Source organism: Clytia hemisphaerica, unplaced genomic scaffold (genome assembly GCF_902728285.1).
Source record: "Clytia hemisphaerica strain Z4C2 unplaced genomic scaffold, Clytia hemisphaerica genome assembly, whole genome shotgun sequence".
Classification (NCBI taxonomy): domain Eukaryota; kingdom Metazoa; phylum Cnidaria; class Hydrozoa; order Leptothecata; family Clytiidae; genus Clytia; species Clytia hemisphaerica.
Window position 1 is genome coordinate 1,556,579 of NW_027104530.1, and position 17,129 is coordinate 1,573,707.

General features: G+C 35.1%; 1 protein-coding gene across 1 annotated transcript; it reads left to right on the forward strand.

Moving 5' to 3' along the window:
• Positions 1-1,032: 1,032 nt before the first annotated feature.
• On the forward strand, positions 1,033-16,281 carry LOC136822291 (early endosome antigen 1-like). The gene is made up of 9 exons (XM_067078530.1): positions 1,033-1,597; positions 1,662-2,509; positions 3,700-3,794; positions 3,934-3,964; positions 4,165-4,251; positions 5,172-5,273; positions 6,121-6,205; positions 6,467-6,609; positions 15,731-16,281. Exons 1-8 carry the CDS (start codon positions 1,033-1,035, stop codon positions 6,607-6,609), a joined length of 1,956 nt encoding a protein of 651 aa, XP_066934631.1. The 3' UTR covers positions 15,731-16,281.
• Positions 16,282-17,129: the final 848 nt, after the last annotated feature.

The following is a 17,129-nucleotide window of genomic DNA, read 5'->3' on the forward strand; positions in this document are numbered from 1 at the left end:
ACACATCTTAGAACTAACCTTTTTTGGTGGAAACTCACGAATTAGTATATGTAGATTCCAAAATCAAAAAGTTTCCGCGATATTATCGTGCAAGTAACGAGTAATTGGCGATTTTTTGCGTTTCCAGGCAAAATTGCAAGGCCTGGAAATTCATGATTTTTGGGGGGTCTTCAAATTAAAAAAAGACCTATATCACATGATAGAGCTCTTCAAACTGAGCAAAAAAGTGTATTACACCAAAGTCCCAACTTCTCTAGATCAAAAGTTATGGGCCTATTTGTGGTCAAAAAGGTGTTTAATTTTGCATAAATTAATGCAGATTGTGGGGAAATTCCCTGTTTTCCCGTTTTTGAAAATTAGGTGGGGAATCCAAAAGTTATAAATACAAAAAAAATTATTATTATTTTGAATTTTCCTACCAAGTTTGAAGGCATTTCGAATATTCTACAAGGCTCTGTAAACCTAAACATTAATTAATTTAGTGTGTGACGTCACAGACTTACTCTATGTGGGAAAAATACAGTGACTTTTTACCACCGTGACTTATTCATTCTAAGCATTTCATAGCACAAATTTAAGAATGGCTAAATAAAAAACAAATTATGGCAGTTCAGGGAATAGTTTTTTACTGACTTAGTTATTTTGCAAATCTTGAAAAATCACTCCCAGAAATAATTCTATTACATAACCTGATGCAGTTGGGTTAAGTTCTGAATGGTTCCATGGGAAGTCAAAATGGCAGATAATTTAAAAGTTTCTGATGAGGAAATGTGTGGAATTTGTTGATGTTGATGGCTTTTGATTCTGTAAAGAGAAAAGAAAATAGGTGTAGCTTTTTCTGACCTAGGATTTGTAGAGTCCCAACTATACTGATAAGGGTAGCTATACTGATAAGGGTTAGAATCTAAAACAACAAAAAATGAGATGATTTTAGAGATTTTAGACTTAAGAATTTTTTCTTCTAATCAAAATGATTTATACATGTTTGTTATCTTTTTGATTTCAGTAGTGAAAACAGAAAAAGAAATAGAAATGAAGAAAATAGATCCTGTGAAGATTTATTGGGAAGATTTTCCACAGAACTCAGATCAATTTCGTAATGTGCTGGATCCAACCAAATTTCAAGAACCAAGTAAGATTTTGAATTCAACTGAAGTTACAGCACGACCAAAACCGTGGCTTGCAAAGAATGTTCCAAGATCCAAAGTTAAGACTGTCAATGCAAAAGAGAAAGAGATTCCAGATGTCAATGTCATGATTGCTAACCAAAATAAATCAAAAGTTCCAGAAAAGAAAGAAAGTGTGGCATCATTTACCTCCCCAAAGGTATACACCAGGTCTGTTGGTATTAAGGACCTCAATTCAGAGGACAAACAAAAAATAACAAAGCTCATCCAAGAACTTGCTAAATTTGGAAGTGAAAAACAAAAGGCTGTCAAAGAATTAAATGACGTGAAAGAAAATTATAGTTCTTTGAAAATGCAACTTCAGCGTGAGAAAGAAGAAGCTATCCATCAACACAATTTAATGAAAGATAAACTGACAGAATATCAAATACTGGTGGAGGAAATGAAATCAAACCAACAAAATGCACAAAGTATTATGGATCTTGATGCTAATCTGAAACCCGTCTGATTGACAACTTTTCAGACCTTTCCTAGAGCAAGAAAAGAAGTTTGAACGCCAACAAAATATCTTACAAGAGCAAATTGAACAGCTTCAAAAACTACAAGAATCTGTCATCAAACAACAAACTGAAAAAACTCCAAAGAAACCTACTGTTGGTTTGAATAGCAAAAAACTTGAATCTTACCTTCAACAATCAGCATCTAAACACACAAATAGCACCCTCGCTGATTTATCCATGCAAACTGAAAGCCACGACCTAAAGGGAAACAAAGCTGAACTCGTTAAAAACAGTCCTAAATCAACTCAACTTGAAACATACAACAATGAACAGACTAAAAAGATAAAACAACCAGTGAAGCATACTGTGGATATGGAAGTACAAACCGAGACACCTCGAGAACCTACTTTGAAAGATTCACCATTAGTTATAAAATCAAGCTACAGACATCAAAACAAAGCTTTTTCAAGTCAGATAAAATGCTCTTCGTCTAGAGATCCAAGAATGTTAGAAGAACGTAGTACCAAAGAGAAGTTTGACATTGACTCGAAACCAACCAGGCAAGGTACTTCAAATAGATCATTGAAAGCGTATAAAAGGACATCAGTACACTTGAACCCACCACCACAAAAGAGTGTTTGCTTTTCGAAATCAACAACATCTGATGAAGATGCTGAATACGAGGAAATGATCCTGGTGTCACCTCTTCAACGTAAACATTTCAAACCCTCATCTATGTTAGAGTTGATTGAAGGAATACAGCCTCGGTCCACAAGTACATCTGTCGATCAATACAGCATGAAACAGAGTAGTTCTCTTAAGTCAAGGTCTACCACATCTACAAATAGTTACTCGAAAACAAAGCCTAAAGAGCTTGATAAAGTTTATGGAAAAAGAACTACTACTAACTCGAAAACCAAATCTTCGAAAAAAGATGAAGACATGCTTGAAAGAAAAATGTTAGATGATTTATTTTTTGCATGAAGTTGAGAAATTTACAAATTATTAAAATTTGAATTTTCTCGATTTTAGGACTTTCAACCCCCCCCCCCACCCGATTTAAGCGTACAAATTTAGATACGTTTTTTTAAGAAACACACTTTTAAGAAACATGAGGCTCTGAATGCCTAAAAACTAAGAAACATCTAAGAAACATGCTAAGGCTGAGAAAGAGAAAATAACATTTTTTAATTTGTTTTTTAAGAACCTTCCAATCCAGCCTTCCATGAGGCTGATTATGTCAAGAAGTTTAAAAACATGTAAGAAACATTTAAGGCTCAAAAGGCCGATTTCTTAAGAAACATTGAGGCTGCTTGGTAAAACTAGTTTCTTAAAAAAAACGATGTGTATTTAAAAACTCCTTGGTTTAAAATTTACTGGGATATTGAATTTAATCTCTTGCTATCCCTTTTCCAAACGATAAATCTTCTGAAAGCAATATCTACTTTCGAAAATAAGTTGAATTATATAATGTATATGTAGTTGATGTAAATAGTATTTTAAAATTGAATATACTTTGTGAACTGAAAAAAGTGAAAATTTGTAAATTTAGAAAGAAGGTTAGAATGTAATAGATACGTGGCCTTTGGAGTGATTTTTTATGGAGTTTGAATTCTATCTATTTGCAAAAATATTCATAATCTGATATAATGATAGTCTCTTGACACTCTGACAAAGTGACATATGGATCAAGTATTTTTGAGATATTTAGTTTCTGATTATCTGGCACTCGATATTGAAATTTTCTTCTGAAACGCTAACGGAAAAATATTTAACACCTGGAAGGTTAAGATTACAGAATTTCATCAGACATCGCCAGTGGGAGGCCTGAACTCCCCTCGTTTGTCGGGATTGTCAGAACCAACCAAATATATCCAGGCTTATGTGTAAGAGCTGTTGAGCTTGGCTAGGGATGTGGCACATCAAAGGTGGACTTTCATTACTCTCCAATGAGATATTGACCTACTCCTTCAGACCTCCAGCATATTGATAAAGTTGCAACATTCAGATAAAGTTACTGATGTCATCATTATTATTGTTGTTTGTCTTTCCTAAGTATTTTCTTTTTATAGATAATGAAAAGAAGAATCACAAAAATAATTTATACGCTTTTCATATTGGTTGGATTGTGTCTATCTTGCTCAGAAGTGCTGGAGTTTGCACATAGGTAAAGAGATTTATTTTGCCTTTTACAACTTTTTCTAATCAGCGGTGTAAGGTATTGCAGTCCTAGATGCGAAAATCTTCTTCTTTTTGAATTGCTACCAATCCTAACAATGAATAATTATTCTACTTTGTAATTTTAGACTATCTATTGATGTGACTTTTCCCGACCAGGTATGTGGTTTTCACATTTCTTGTAGGAAACAGTCAAAAAAAATACAGTTCAAAGCAATATTCAACGGGTACACTATTTAGATTCAAAGAAAAAACTGATAATTTGACCTTATGATGAAAGAGGGCAACGATGTAAGTGAAAAAATGATATAATGTTACCAATTTTCTTATTTTCTGAAACTCTTACTTTTTCAATCAAGGCATTGGATAAACAAACTTGCCTGTATACGATCGAAGAACTAGAAGAAAACTCGAATTACGAACTTCGTGTATCTTATCCAGCAGTTGTAAGTCATTGCTTTTGATATTTTTATTTCCTTGACGCAGTGTTTCTGCCCTAATAAAATGGATACAAATGAACACAAAAGTTTAAATGTGAAGGTTTTCTCCGTAAATCTTTTCATGTCGTTTGGACATGGAACAGAATAATGAAACTTTCTTATTGCACACTTTTTCTTTTGCAAGAAACTTTTTCAAATAAAACAGCGTGGGGCTGTATGGGGCTCATTGTTGTTGACCAAAAGCTAAGAGCATTACTAAAAACACTCTCAGCCTCAGATTTCATAAGATGGCAAAGAAAATGTTGATTAATTAAGCCCCGCATTAAGTTAATGAGTAAAATAAGCATAAAGTGAGTAATCCTGGTAATCACGAAAAATAAGAAAAGCCAAGACTCGACCAAGATTTACTGGTTTCTATTCTTGATATGTATAAGTCAATTTTATAGCGTAAATACCAGAAAACAGAAAAAAGCAAGGAAAAAACCCCTCTTTGTTACTAAAAATAGAAACAAGGTACCTTAAGGGAACTTATTTGGGCGGAAACTAATTTTGGCGAGCAACGAAAATTTAAAAAAAAATTAATTTTGGCGGGAACTAATTTTGGCGAATAGTGAATTTTTTTAATTTTGCCGGGAAATAATTTTGGCGAATGACAGCGTAATTCTGTTCTATTTTGCCTTATTTTGAGCAATTTTGATGAATTTCAGGGGTTATTTAGGCAAGGAAACAAAAAATTTAATTTTGGCGGGAACTTATTTTGGCGAGTGAGCAAAATATTTAATTTTGGCGGGAACTAAATTCGCCAAAATTAGTTCCCGCCAAAATAAGTTCCCTTAAGGTAGTCAAAATCTGTCAAAATCTGGCCTTTTTCGGGTGCTTCCGTTAGGAAATTTGACGTCATCAATTCTAAACAATTTTTTCCGTAGATACCAACGGATTTTGTTCTTGAAGTTGAAGAAAGTCAAGGAAGAATTTCAAGTAGGAAACTTTTGAACGTTGAACAACTTCAGTGGAAAGCAGGAAGCAAAGTGAGGTTTCATATAATTCCTCATTTTCCAAACTCTATTTTTCTAGAATGTTAAAATATAGTGGAACTTTAAGTAATTTTTATAAGGTACATCCTTTTTTGCCCTCTTATCATTACATTGTAATTGTAACAGCCAATTCGATTGACTTCCAAATTTGCCATAGTCACCAACTTTGCCAAATCTACAATTTCAATGTCAAAAGATCACAGCTTCATGGCAAATTTGTACATCGCCACGCCGCCATTATGATTACCGTTTTGTGATGCTTAGTCAGCAGTTTTCTGTCGGCGTTTGTAAAGCCAACGATTTTTTAACCAATCAAGTTGCCGAACGGCATTGTTTTGCTTTAGCATTGGAAGGTCTTCTATTTTTCAAAATCTTTGGCAAAAGTGGCAAAATTAGAGCGAAAAGAACACAGGTCTCGTGGGAACAGTGTTTTGTATGGCGACGTATGGAGGTAAGTTCCAAAAATGCCAAGAATGCCACATTCACCAAGTCTTTTTTATTTGGCATTTATGGCACTCAAATTTTGCCAGATTTGTCAAATTTTTGTCAATCGAATGCAAAATAATTGGCAATTACGGCAAAAATGGCATATTTTGAAGTCAATCGAATTGGCTGTTATGTGACTCCGGATACTTTTTTGTTCTTCCCTTTTTTGACAACAAAAGCGAGTTTATGGTAATAGGACTTGGTTTTAGGGCAAAAATAAATAAGTGCACCCGTACCCTAAAGACCACTTTTAAGAGTTCCCTTTTAAGCTTAGTTCTTCCCTTCTTTTTTGAGTCAGAGTTTGATTTATCTTGTTCAATGCTTTTAATCACAAACGTCCATTCCTTCCTCACAGAGTTACATCATCAAAGTAAGAGCACATCGAACGGGAGTTCCAATCAATCTGAAGCGTCTTCAAGACCCAGTGCCTTTCAATATTAGTAAGGTTATTTTAAGTCATTTTTCCTTTTTGCTGTATTTAGCTTTTGTAATACATTTCGCTGTCTGAAGCTCTCGGGGCGAGAGAAGCACTCTTTTGAAAAAGAAATATCGGAATATTTTGACGTCTTATGCATTCACGATCCGATTACTGGGAACAGCGCCTTAAATAGTCTCATTATCCAAAATTTCTATCAACGAGTCTAAGAAGGCTTAGTTTTCAATATTATTTATTTGTCAAACCTTTAATTTTATTTTATTAGTTGTCAACAGATTATATTTGGGCTGTTCTCTGGCCACTTGGAAACTCATCACGTCTATTGTTTTCACTGTTGTGTTGGTCTTGAAGTTCTCTTTGCCTCGATTACTCAAGATGGTGGATGAAATGGATCACAAAGTCGAATAGGTATGTGTTTTGGTGATAAGTTTTATTTGATTTTTCGTAAACTTTCGAACATTGTTGAAAATTTCTATCTCATAAGATTCTGCAACCTCGTCCCTGTGTATTCCAGGATTTATTAATGTTACTTACGGACATCTGAGAATAACTTACTAGCGCTATCAGTAATTGCCAAAAAGCTGATAATACGCAGGGAACGAGGTTGAAGGTTCTGTTCTCCGTCACAACGAAATATAGAAAGAAACTATACAGTTTCCAGATTAAGCAAAATTCGTTAATAATATAATAATTAGAAAGATCAGAGCAACCTTACCTGTACCAGACGACCACGGCGTGATAAAAAAATTGCGTGTTGGGATAGAGAGGCTAAGATCTACCTTTCCTTGTGTAAATTTTAAATTCCGCTTGGCACGAATCTTTTTTATGATGCTTTATAGACAGATTTTTCCGCGAAAGTGATGTGATGGGATTAGCGTGTGGGAACCTTTTACAGCATGCACCCTTTAGAGAGGCGGAGCTCAATGCAAGGTAGTTTGCAAATGTTAGCAATAGATATATAATCAAATCAATAACCCTTTATCATCCTATCCCCTAATGCTTGTGTGTTTTAAAATGACCCTCTACAAGTTCGTTTGCGTCATATAGGGAACCTTTTAAGGAGAGTGCTGTGCTCAGCGGAAGTAAAATATGTAGCTTTTGATCAATTGCAAGATTATCGTGGGATATTTCTTTCTAAGACATCCAGAATGCTGATAGAATTTCTAGACACCCCGGATATTGTGTTTGTGATTGTTGTACCATTTGTTTGTAAGGGAGAGTGGAATTTATATTTGTGTGTGGGTGTGTTCTTGTATAAAGAGAGATTTCTTTCAGGGTTCAGGATGAATATAGTTAAGCAGTAGTAAAGCTGGGAAAGTGCTGGAAGGGGAAGGTCATTGCAGTGCTCTGAAAATGAAATAGATATTAAATTCCAAATTGAATGTTTACAATTAGACCTAGATTTTAGGTCAATTTTGAACTTAAGTATCAAGCCATTCATTTTTTGTTGGATCATTTTATGGCTTCGATGATTACACTCGCAGATGAGTTTGTTTGAGGTTTGAATTTTTGACCTTGCTAAATGCCAGATTAAAATATATTCATAATCATCCCGTATAAAGATTTCTTTTCAATCAACAAAACCAATTCTAATAAATTTTAAAAACGCAATTTTGTGGCCGTCTAAGTTATTTCAGTTATTTCAGCAATTTATTTTTTGAGCAATTACCCCTCCTTTTTGTTGCATTAGTCGAATTGTTTCCTTTTTAAAAACAATTTAACGACTGTGGTTTTTTTCTGAAATCATATAAATTAATGAAATTGTGTAATCACTTTTACTTGTGCGAGATCTCAAACTAATGTTTGGCGTTTTCGAACATTTACTGCTATGTCTTTCACTCATCCCAAGTACGTCTTGTGGTGACTCTATAAACTCAAAGACATATAAGGCTCAAAGACTTTATTAAGTTATGATGATCGCATTATCAGACTTTGGCATTAATTGTATTTATTAATAACTTTTCAAGGCATTTAAAAAACAGTTTGAACGCACAAGATAATTATAGAAAATCCATTTCTCCTTTTCTTTTGAGGCGATTAATGGCGTATTTCTTTGATGCTATATATAGAGTGTCAACCAACCGCATGCGTTTAATTAAACGTTGAATCTATACCTGTCGATGAGTATTTCATAACTCATTAAAATTTTCTGATTTGGCTTTGGTGGAATCAACACCTTGTGCATTACATGATGGTGATAGTGAAGTTAAGTAAATCGGTAAAATGTAAAATTACGATGACGAACGAAAAGTTAACAGGCTAGTGAGTTTCAACCAATCAAATTTTGTATTTTCACCAGCCTTTTCGTCCGTCGTCGTGATGATCCTGGTATGCTTAACCTCAGTGGTGTCTTTACATATTCAGAACCTGGTCGTACCTAGCCTGAAACTTTCCAAGCGCTAAACTTTGCTCACGGTCTAGATTTTTATATTGCTGCTTGTTTAACGCTTGGCGCAGATAGCTCGCTTTCAGGGAGATTTTTGCCTGTAATACAGATTCGTCAAAATCTGTTAATAAGGGCTCACACACAGTCGTCGGTATCAAACATTATGTATCAGACCTGCTCATAAATTTTAGAACTTAACTGAGCTGATCTGAGGTATCTTTTGTTTTTTTTGAAAAATTGGCTGAACCAAATGAATATTTTCGTCTTTATGCTGGTACGTCAATGTTGGTGCATATAAAAGCTAAAATGTATCAAGTCAATTTTTTGTTACGTAATAATTGGTAATGAAATCTTTCGGCGGGTGTCGGATGTATTTTAGTTCCTATGGATAATCTTCAGGCAATCCCTCTTGACTTAATTAAACCCCTCATTTTTTCACATAATTGTCAAAACACTGCTGGCGTTGAGTTTGTTTTTGTCTCGGATTAGTCTTAATATTGTCTCAAAGCTTGTTTATGAATGAGAATTTTCTAATATAGTCTAGTTCTTGAAGATATTATTTTTGATGAGATAGGCGCGCCTCTTATAATATAAGCATATTATGCTGACACAGCAAAATTTATGCAGGTGCAGAGTTTAAAAATGCTGGGTAAGTAAATGGTCTGACATTCGCCAACTATGACCTAGTTCCTACTCAAAGCTTTTTTCATGGGCTTCCATGCTTTTATAGAATGTCAATCGAGATTTTCCTGGGAAACGTGGAAAGCTCTTATTTAGAGTGAAAAACTAGAAGAGTGTCTAATTATGACTTATGAGAATTATGAGAAGTTTTCCGATGAACTTTACGGGAAATTTTGATTAATTGGTTTGAGTTGAGTTTTAGATTACTGGCTATCAACGGTATGCTTGTCCGAAATTTGTTACAAAAATAGTATGCTGAACGATGTGGGGGAGTGTTTCTCGTTTCCATTTGTATGTGTTATCAAGCGTGATTGTTTTAATCACTCCTTCGCTGTGTTCCATTCTTATGTGACGTAGTTTTGTGGTAGGATTAATGCAAAGTGCTTTAAAACTCACAAGAAGATTTAGCGAGAGATTAAATCCTTCTTCATCAACAACTGTCCTTTTGTTTATTTGGCTGCAACATGAATGTTTTGACACATCCTGTTGGATCTGTTCCAAGAAGGTTGCCAGGAGGAGCATTGATGGTCTGTGTTCTAGAAATGTCTTTGTCTGGTACAGTGTACAAAGCTCTTCCTTCTCGGACGGATTTCAGTGAGGTACAAAAGCAGTGGTGGTCTGTGCAGAAACTTAAAGGTACCTCTTGATTTCTGTCGAAATTTTAGAGAACTTCCCTGTGCTTGTCCAGAATTTTCATTGACCCCTCTCCCCTCTCCCCCTTATATCCGGTACTTTAGGGTACCTCCTCTCCCCTGGACAGAAAAAATGGCCACCTGAAACTGTTTCTGTTTATGTATTATTTTCCATAATATCGCACGTTGTCTCTTATGATATACGGTTATAGGGGGTTCGATGATTTGACGCTATTGCTCTTTTGTCGGTGCTTATCGGTGTTTGAAGAAAAAAGTGATTCTATTTCGGTGTCAAAAGTGGCATGTGGTGACAAAATATGTATTTTTGCGATTTTTGGTGACTGTGCTGATAAGAAAAATGCGCCACATTGTTCTCTTACACCGCTTTTCATTAGTCACCGCAAGATTTGATCTTTTGCTTCCTTCTCTAATCGGATTCTTTAAATCTCATTTTGAAGAATAAAGCCTTGCAGACACAGAAAATGAATTGAGAATTTAGAAGTATGGTAATTATAGCTCCGTCTTCCAGAAGGAATTTTTTCTTTCATGAAATGATACTAAAAGAATAAATTTATGTCAATGTACTTTATCGCTTTTTCTAAGATATTTAAGGCTCAATATATTTTAAATCTGTCCTGTAGCACGTGCGCTTCCTTCAACCACCTTCAATATTTCCTTCTCGATTTTTGATCTTGTTAATTTGATTAATTCTTCAACTCGGTGAATAATCTGTGAACTAATCTTACGGAAGTGATATTCATACATTCTCGTTAGAATCTTCTGTGTGGTATAAAATGATGTCTCTATTCCTTCTTTCAAAGAAGCATTCGACAGTTGATGCGGGACGTCTGTTGTCTGTTGACAAAACCTCTTACACCGAAACAGTTTTCTCCGTATGTTAATTTTTGTTCCTTTTGGCCTGAAAACTGACCAAGATGATAGTTTTGAAATCTAGAAACTTCTACTGGTCGATACTTGTTAATTTGAATGGCATCCATCGAAAGTTTCTTTGAGTGTGAAGGATTTTTTTTTGATTTTTTTTTCGTAATAAGAACAGCCAACATTTTTTGAAGCTTCAGGCTGAACTTTTCAGATTATTTCAGCTTTAAAATCTTATCTTAAAATGTTCCCATTTTCAGCAATTTGTGAGAATTTTACTTCAATTTTTTAAGAAATTGATGGTTTATAAGACTTTAAAGCCTTAAAATGTTCTTATGATTTTATGCCTTACATGAAGTTCTTATATACTTTGTTCTTATTGAAAAAATGGTATATTCGTTACGAATGTATACGGAATACCCTGTCAGTTTTTTAGTAAATATTGTAAATATTTTCCTCCAACTTTGAATTAGTCAAACTCTTTTTTTCTTCCTTTGCTGTTCTTTAGATGAATGTTCTTTTAAGATTTCACCCACAGCTGTATTACTTTTCATATAAGATGTGTTAGAAATTGGAAAACTAAGGCGATTTGATCGTTAATAATTTCGACGCTGGTCTTTAATGGAGCTAATGAGTTTGAATCTAGAGTAAAGGCTTGGGGACACGAGAAGGTTTTTTTGCGTTAGTGCATTACAACATGCTCTATTCCTCTCGTGTCCCCAAGCCTTAACATTGTCAGTGGCTAAAGTTAAAAATGGGAATCCTTGTTTTTGTTTTGCACTTGCAAAAAGTGCCCGTTAAAAGAATGCGATATTCAATTTTTCTTATCAATAGAAGTAACCAGTAATATAAAATAAGCAGCTATATTAACTGTTATTTATTGGAGCATACCATAGATTATTGACCAACGTTAAAAAGTATTTGTCCCAGGTTCTGGAGCTCTTTTTTAATGAATCTTGACTCCTGGCTGGTGGTGTGAAATTTCTTTGCTTGAACCCCTTCAGACGTTTCAGCAAGATAAATGGTTTGTTTAGCTTTGGAAATTTCGTCCAGCTATGCTTTTGCAATCTGGTTGATCTTCTTATCGTGGGTTTATTGAAGCACATATGATCGCTCTATTTATTGGCTGTCATTAAAGTGTTAATTCTTTCGGTTCAATACCCTAGAAAATCCATTCTCCCACACGAGCCGTTTCCATGACGACGGGTTTACTTCCGTTCAAAAGGTATCTTAGCTTCCTTTTAACACTCGACTTTAAGTATTTTTGCACGATGTTTGTTGAGTGAGAGGTTTCTATGGAGCAAGATCAATTTGGTACTTTCCCTTTCGTCCAACGCACTGCCTGTAGGATGAGGTTTGAGGATAGGGTCTATCAACAAGTTCTTAAGATTAAGGTACGATAACGAAGGCTTGCTCAGGTGCTCAAAAAGGATCATTTAATCTCCTTATATGGAATTCTTGAATGGTACAACTTCATTTAAAAGGTATTATCCGACCAATCAGCATAAGGTACTATTATTTGTTGACAATAGAGCTTTATCTTTATTAAAAACTATTTAATTTTTATAGTGCACTGGGGTCTTTAGTATAAAAAGCTCTCAATCCAGCCTCCCAGTCGCAGTTGCTAGCTCAAAGAATAGAGGACCGTGAATCTACTTTCGCCTTATCCTTCAAAGGGGTTGTTTACAATGAAAACAACATTGGTGGTGGTATACTCGTATATAAATGGTTCGGGTGTTTCTTTACTTTACTTTGTATCACTTCTATTTATGGTATGATGAGTTGTGAGTAAGCAAAAACTGATGGAATTAATTAGTTTAAATTATTTGAACATTTTGCTAATTTACTTGGTTCTCCAATTATTTTTTTATTTGGTCTGCAGTTGCATTTTTTGTTGCTCGCAGCAGTTTAGATTCGAACGCAACTTATTGTCTGGAAAAAATACATTGGAAGACCTAATCTTATGCGATTTTGCTTTCAGTCAAAAGTTAAAAATACCCTTAATTAGGCTTGTTGAAGACCGCTGTGATAGAGTAGGCTGCACGCATTGCCTCTGATATGTATTGATATAGGGGTTGCGTATCGTGTATAAAATTCCCGCCCGAGAGTTTCCTGAAACTTAAAGTAACCTGTTTCAACTTATATCGTTTTCATTGCCTCTGCACAAATTAAATAAGACTTGTATGACTCTCCTTCGTAACGTTCACTTCGTCTGTTCGGTAAAATATACGCCTAAAAAACACAAAGACGGGGGTATGGGAGTTTTAAACACGATACGCAGCTCCAAGTATCAAAATTAATTTCGGGGATGAGTGCAGCCTGGTAATAGAGCAGAACAGACGGTTCTTGATAATGCTACTGACTAAGAACTGTGAAGGTGGAACGACTGAGAAATCCTCTAAATCTTTCTAGCTTTGTCATATTTTACAAACTCAAGTTTCTATTTGCAGTATTTGTCTATCGAAAATTGCGTCATGCGTCGAGAGGAAAAATCCTCCTTTTAGACTTCTTGGTTTTTGTCTCTGCGGTTCAAAAATAGAAATTCATTCAACTTGCTTCTATATTAAGAATGTATTACTTTTTGATCAATTTTCACGGTATTTTTTAAAACCGACTAAAGTTCTTTTCATTAGGTGATAAGTCTTTATGTATTAACGAACATCAAATTGTTATGACCATGTTTTGACCTTATTTGGAGCACCTTAATCTCTGATATCTATAGCCACAACATTTTTCAAAGATGATTCGGATGCCCTTTTTGAGCTCAAAAAAATTGTTACTTCTTTTGATGTTTTTAAGGCGTTTCTTTACCCTCCCTCTGGTCAGTGAAACTTGATATAAACCCCCTTTGAACCTCCTGTTTCTTTATACAAAGTGGCAAAGTCTACTTCTGGAGCCTATGGTACATTGGAGAGTTGACGTATTTGCACTTTTGGGGACGGCAAAGTGACTGAAAGGATTTGGAATAACCCTCAGTTTTGTCCCGCAAAATTGAGGACGGTAAAAGTGCTTGTTTACCGTCGTTCTCAGTTGATCAGGATCTAGACAAATCAGAAGCTCACCGTCTCCATCGCTGGGAAACACATGAGCTCGCCCAGACTAACTAACTTTTCCAGTCACAGTTTGATGGTGATTTGCTTGCTTCTTTTTCGTCCTTATGTAATGTGGAGAGGGTGTTCTTAAGTTCAGATTCTTCACTGAACTTTTATACTTCATGAAAAGGAAATAATCTGTCCCCAATTAAGTTCAACGATGTTAGATTGCATTTCTTGTGTTTCCTGTGCTTTTTATTTTTAGATGATTATTTTTGAGCAGTCGTCCTTAAAACAACACACGGCGTCTTTGATCGACCTCAGCAGTTGACTATTACGAAAGTGTCTTTTTTTTTCGGGTTAGATGTTCAGACAGATTGGTAGAAGATTGCATTCTCTTGAACTCTTCCATTGAAATTTGGCGATGTAATCGTGCATTGATTCGATATAAAAAACGATATATTAAAAATGCAACCAATCAATGATTTCGAAGTTTAAAATGTCAAAGAATAGTACAGTCAAGTCCATAACTTGAACACGCGTGGGAACACAAATTTGATCGAGTTATGGAGTAACGTTTATTAACTGAAGAGACGATGAAACTTGTTCGAGTTAAAGAGACTCCACTGTCATTGATTTAGATTTTTGAAACCGGCTGCCACTTTTCCAACTTCTTTCAAGTTCTGCTATTTCCTGTGTCTTGGTGGTCTAGGCCCAAACTTCCAAATTGTTGATGTGGCGGTCAAGTTTGTAAGAATTTGTGACGTTTATTTGACAGAGGGGAGATCTATTTTTAAAACGGCTGTGACCTTTAACACCTCGTTTTAAGGCGCGTGAAAATGTCAACTATTTCATACACACGCCTGAAGAGGCTTTTCAAACCTCCCCTATTTCACATTCTTTTTTTAATCTACTTACGAATGCTATGATCTCTTGTATTGTCTCAGCAGATGGGTTTATGTCAGTGTTGCGTTGTTGTGCAAGGCGTTTGGTCGCAGAGTGCTTTACTTATTGACTTTCGCTTCGAAGATGCCTCACCAATGCCTAACTAGTGTTCAACTTTCAGGGAAATTACATTATACGAATCTAATTGAAATATTGCAGGGCCTGTGTCTCCGAAACATAGTCTGACCAAAATGTCGTAAGCTTGGATTTTTATTCGTATTTTGACTTTTTTGTTCTAAAGATGTAGTGTTCCATGTTGTAATTTCGAACTTCGTCAGATATTTATTTAGCCAAGAAGACAAAGTAAGCAAGATCAAAATTGACTTTCGAAACTCTCTATTTAGCTTGAAGTTTGAAGTACTTAGATAATTTTTGGAACATAGATCCCCTTGCCTTTATTTTCTTTTTAGATGACTTTGCGCAAAAACAAGGTAATCGCATGCCTCGCATTTTCTTGTTCAAATTCACGTTGTCTAAAGTATCGAAAATCTTTTTGGTTTGGATGATGATTCGAAAGTTGTGTGAATGAAATTATTTGTCGCGACAGCATTAATCGGTCCGCTATCACAATCGTTTGTAAATAAGGTGCAACCATGCAAGTTGAGTTTTTGTCAGATTATAACTGTTTTCGTCACTGTCCCTTTATCTTTTTTTGGAAGTTTCACACTTAAGCTTCACTGATTCACTCAGCAAGATTATAGCAGTGTTTGAACGAGTGGTTGAGTGTGTATAAATACTATGATTGATTCGTGGTCGTGAGAAGTTGTCGGATAATGCACCTCTGCTTTAGTATTTTTAAGTTTGTCATTTCATTTTTTAATGACCGTACAACTGACTTTGAATTAAACAGAGTGCCCAAGCGGTATAATATTTAGAAAATAAACCAAATGAGGAATGCATGAGAAAGCAAAAAACTTTTAAGTATTGGTATTTTAAGTATCATTTTCTAATACGTTCATTCCTTTCCTTTTCAGTTTTTAAAACAAGGAAAACAACTACACAAAACGATGACTAAAATGAATTCGATTTTGCAACTGGTATGTTTGGTAACTTTGATCTCCTTTTGTCATTCCGCTTCGTTGGTGCGACGCTCTGTTGATGGTTCTGCGTCGACGCCGTGCGCTGTGAAGAAAATGCGGATGAAAATCTACGAGCCTGGCTGTGGTGTAGTAACGGTAATCACTAAAGGTTGCCATGGTTATTGCACCTCCTCCTCAATGTATACTAACGATAAAGACGCATTGGCTATCGATTGCAAATTCTGTAAACCAAAGAAAACGATTCGCAAAATGACCGTTATGAAATGCCCCATGTTGAGCAAGAAAACGAAAGTGATTGCTTACCGTGAAGCAGTTTCGTGTCAATGTGACGGGTGTCCTTCGTGAGCGTGAACGTGAACGTGTTTACGTAAGGTCTCGATGGACCTTAAGCAACCTGGAAAATCATTTCAAAAGATTGTTATAAGATGGTGCTAGACGTAATGAGCATCTTCGACTGAAACTGTTGAGCTGATATTTTGTTTAGAATGTATTGCTTGACCAATCGATCCACTGGAGGATTATTACGTTATTTAGTTTGAGAACATTACAGAAATAGACAATAATTCATGAAATTCATGAAAGATATCACTTTCATCTAAAACGATAAATTCAAACTTTTCGACAGAGACATTTTCTGCAATTATTTATTTATTGGCATTTTGTTAGTTTCTGAAATAATAAAAATTAAGCGATTTTTCAAAACTGTTTTTCGTCTGTTGTTAGGTTATATACCGTGTTACAAGGCTTTTTTTGAAATGAATTTGGTAGGGGGTAAATTGAATTATTCACAAGGCTTATCGAGTGTTAATTTAAAGATTTTCTGTCGTTTTTTGCAATTAAAAGACTTTATTTGAGCGTTAACTCTTCAGTTCATAGATAGCCGAGCCGGTTGTCCATATTTAGTTTTTTTATAATTCTTCTACTGACCTGCTGACTCCAGGTTATCAAGGCATGAAGGGTCTAACAATTCGCACTGTTACACTTCATTGTTAGAACTTAACTTAAAAGAAGCGCATTATGGAGAGGAACATTTTAAAACTTAAGCCTGATAAGTTTTGAACTATATATTTAGCGTAATCCGTAAAATCAATTGATCAATTTGTCAAAAAGTTTTCAAATTTTAACCATCACGTCCATAAATACCGTAAGTGGATAAATTTTCGCGTGGATTAATTTTTGCGGTTTTCGCGAATTTTGGCCATTTTCGCGAAATTTAGTCCACGCGAAAATTTTGAAGGCCTTTGATTCACGAAAATTTGTCCACGCGAAATTATTTGGAATTTTACAATCGCGAAAATAAAAGTTCGGGAAATCAAAGAAAGAAATCAAATTA

Coding starts and splice junctions, on each gene's coding strand:
- LOC136822291 (XM_067078530.1), top strand. CDS start 1,033: ATGAAGAAAATAGATCCTGTGAAGATTTATTGGGAAGATTTTCCACAG. Junction 2,510..3,699: donor AGCCTAAAGAGCTTGATAAA/GTTTATGGAAAA, acceptor TTCTTTTTATAG/ATAATGAAAAGAAGAATCAC. Junction 3,795..3,933: donor GTGCTGGAGTTTGCACATAG/GTAAAGAGATTT, acceptor TTGTAATTTTAG/ACTATCTATTGATGTGACTT.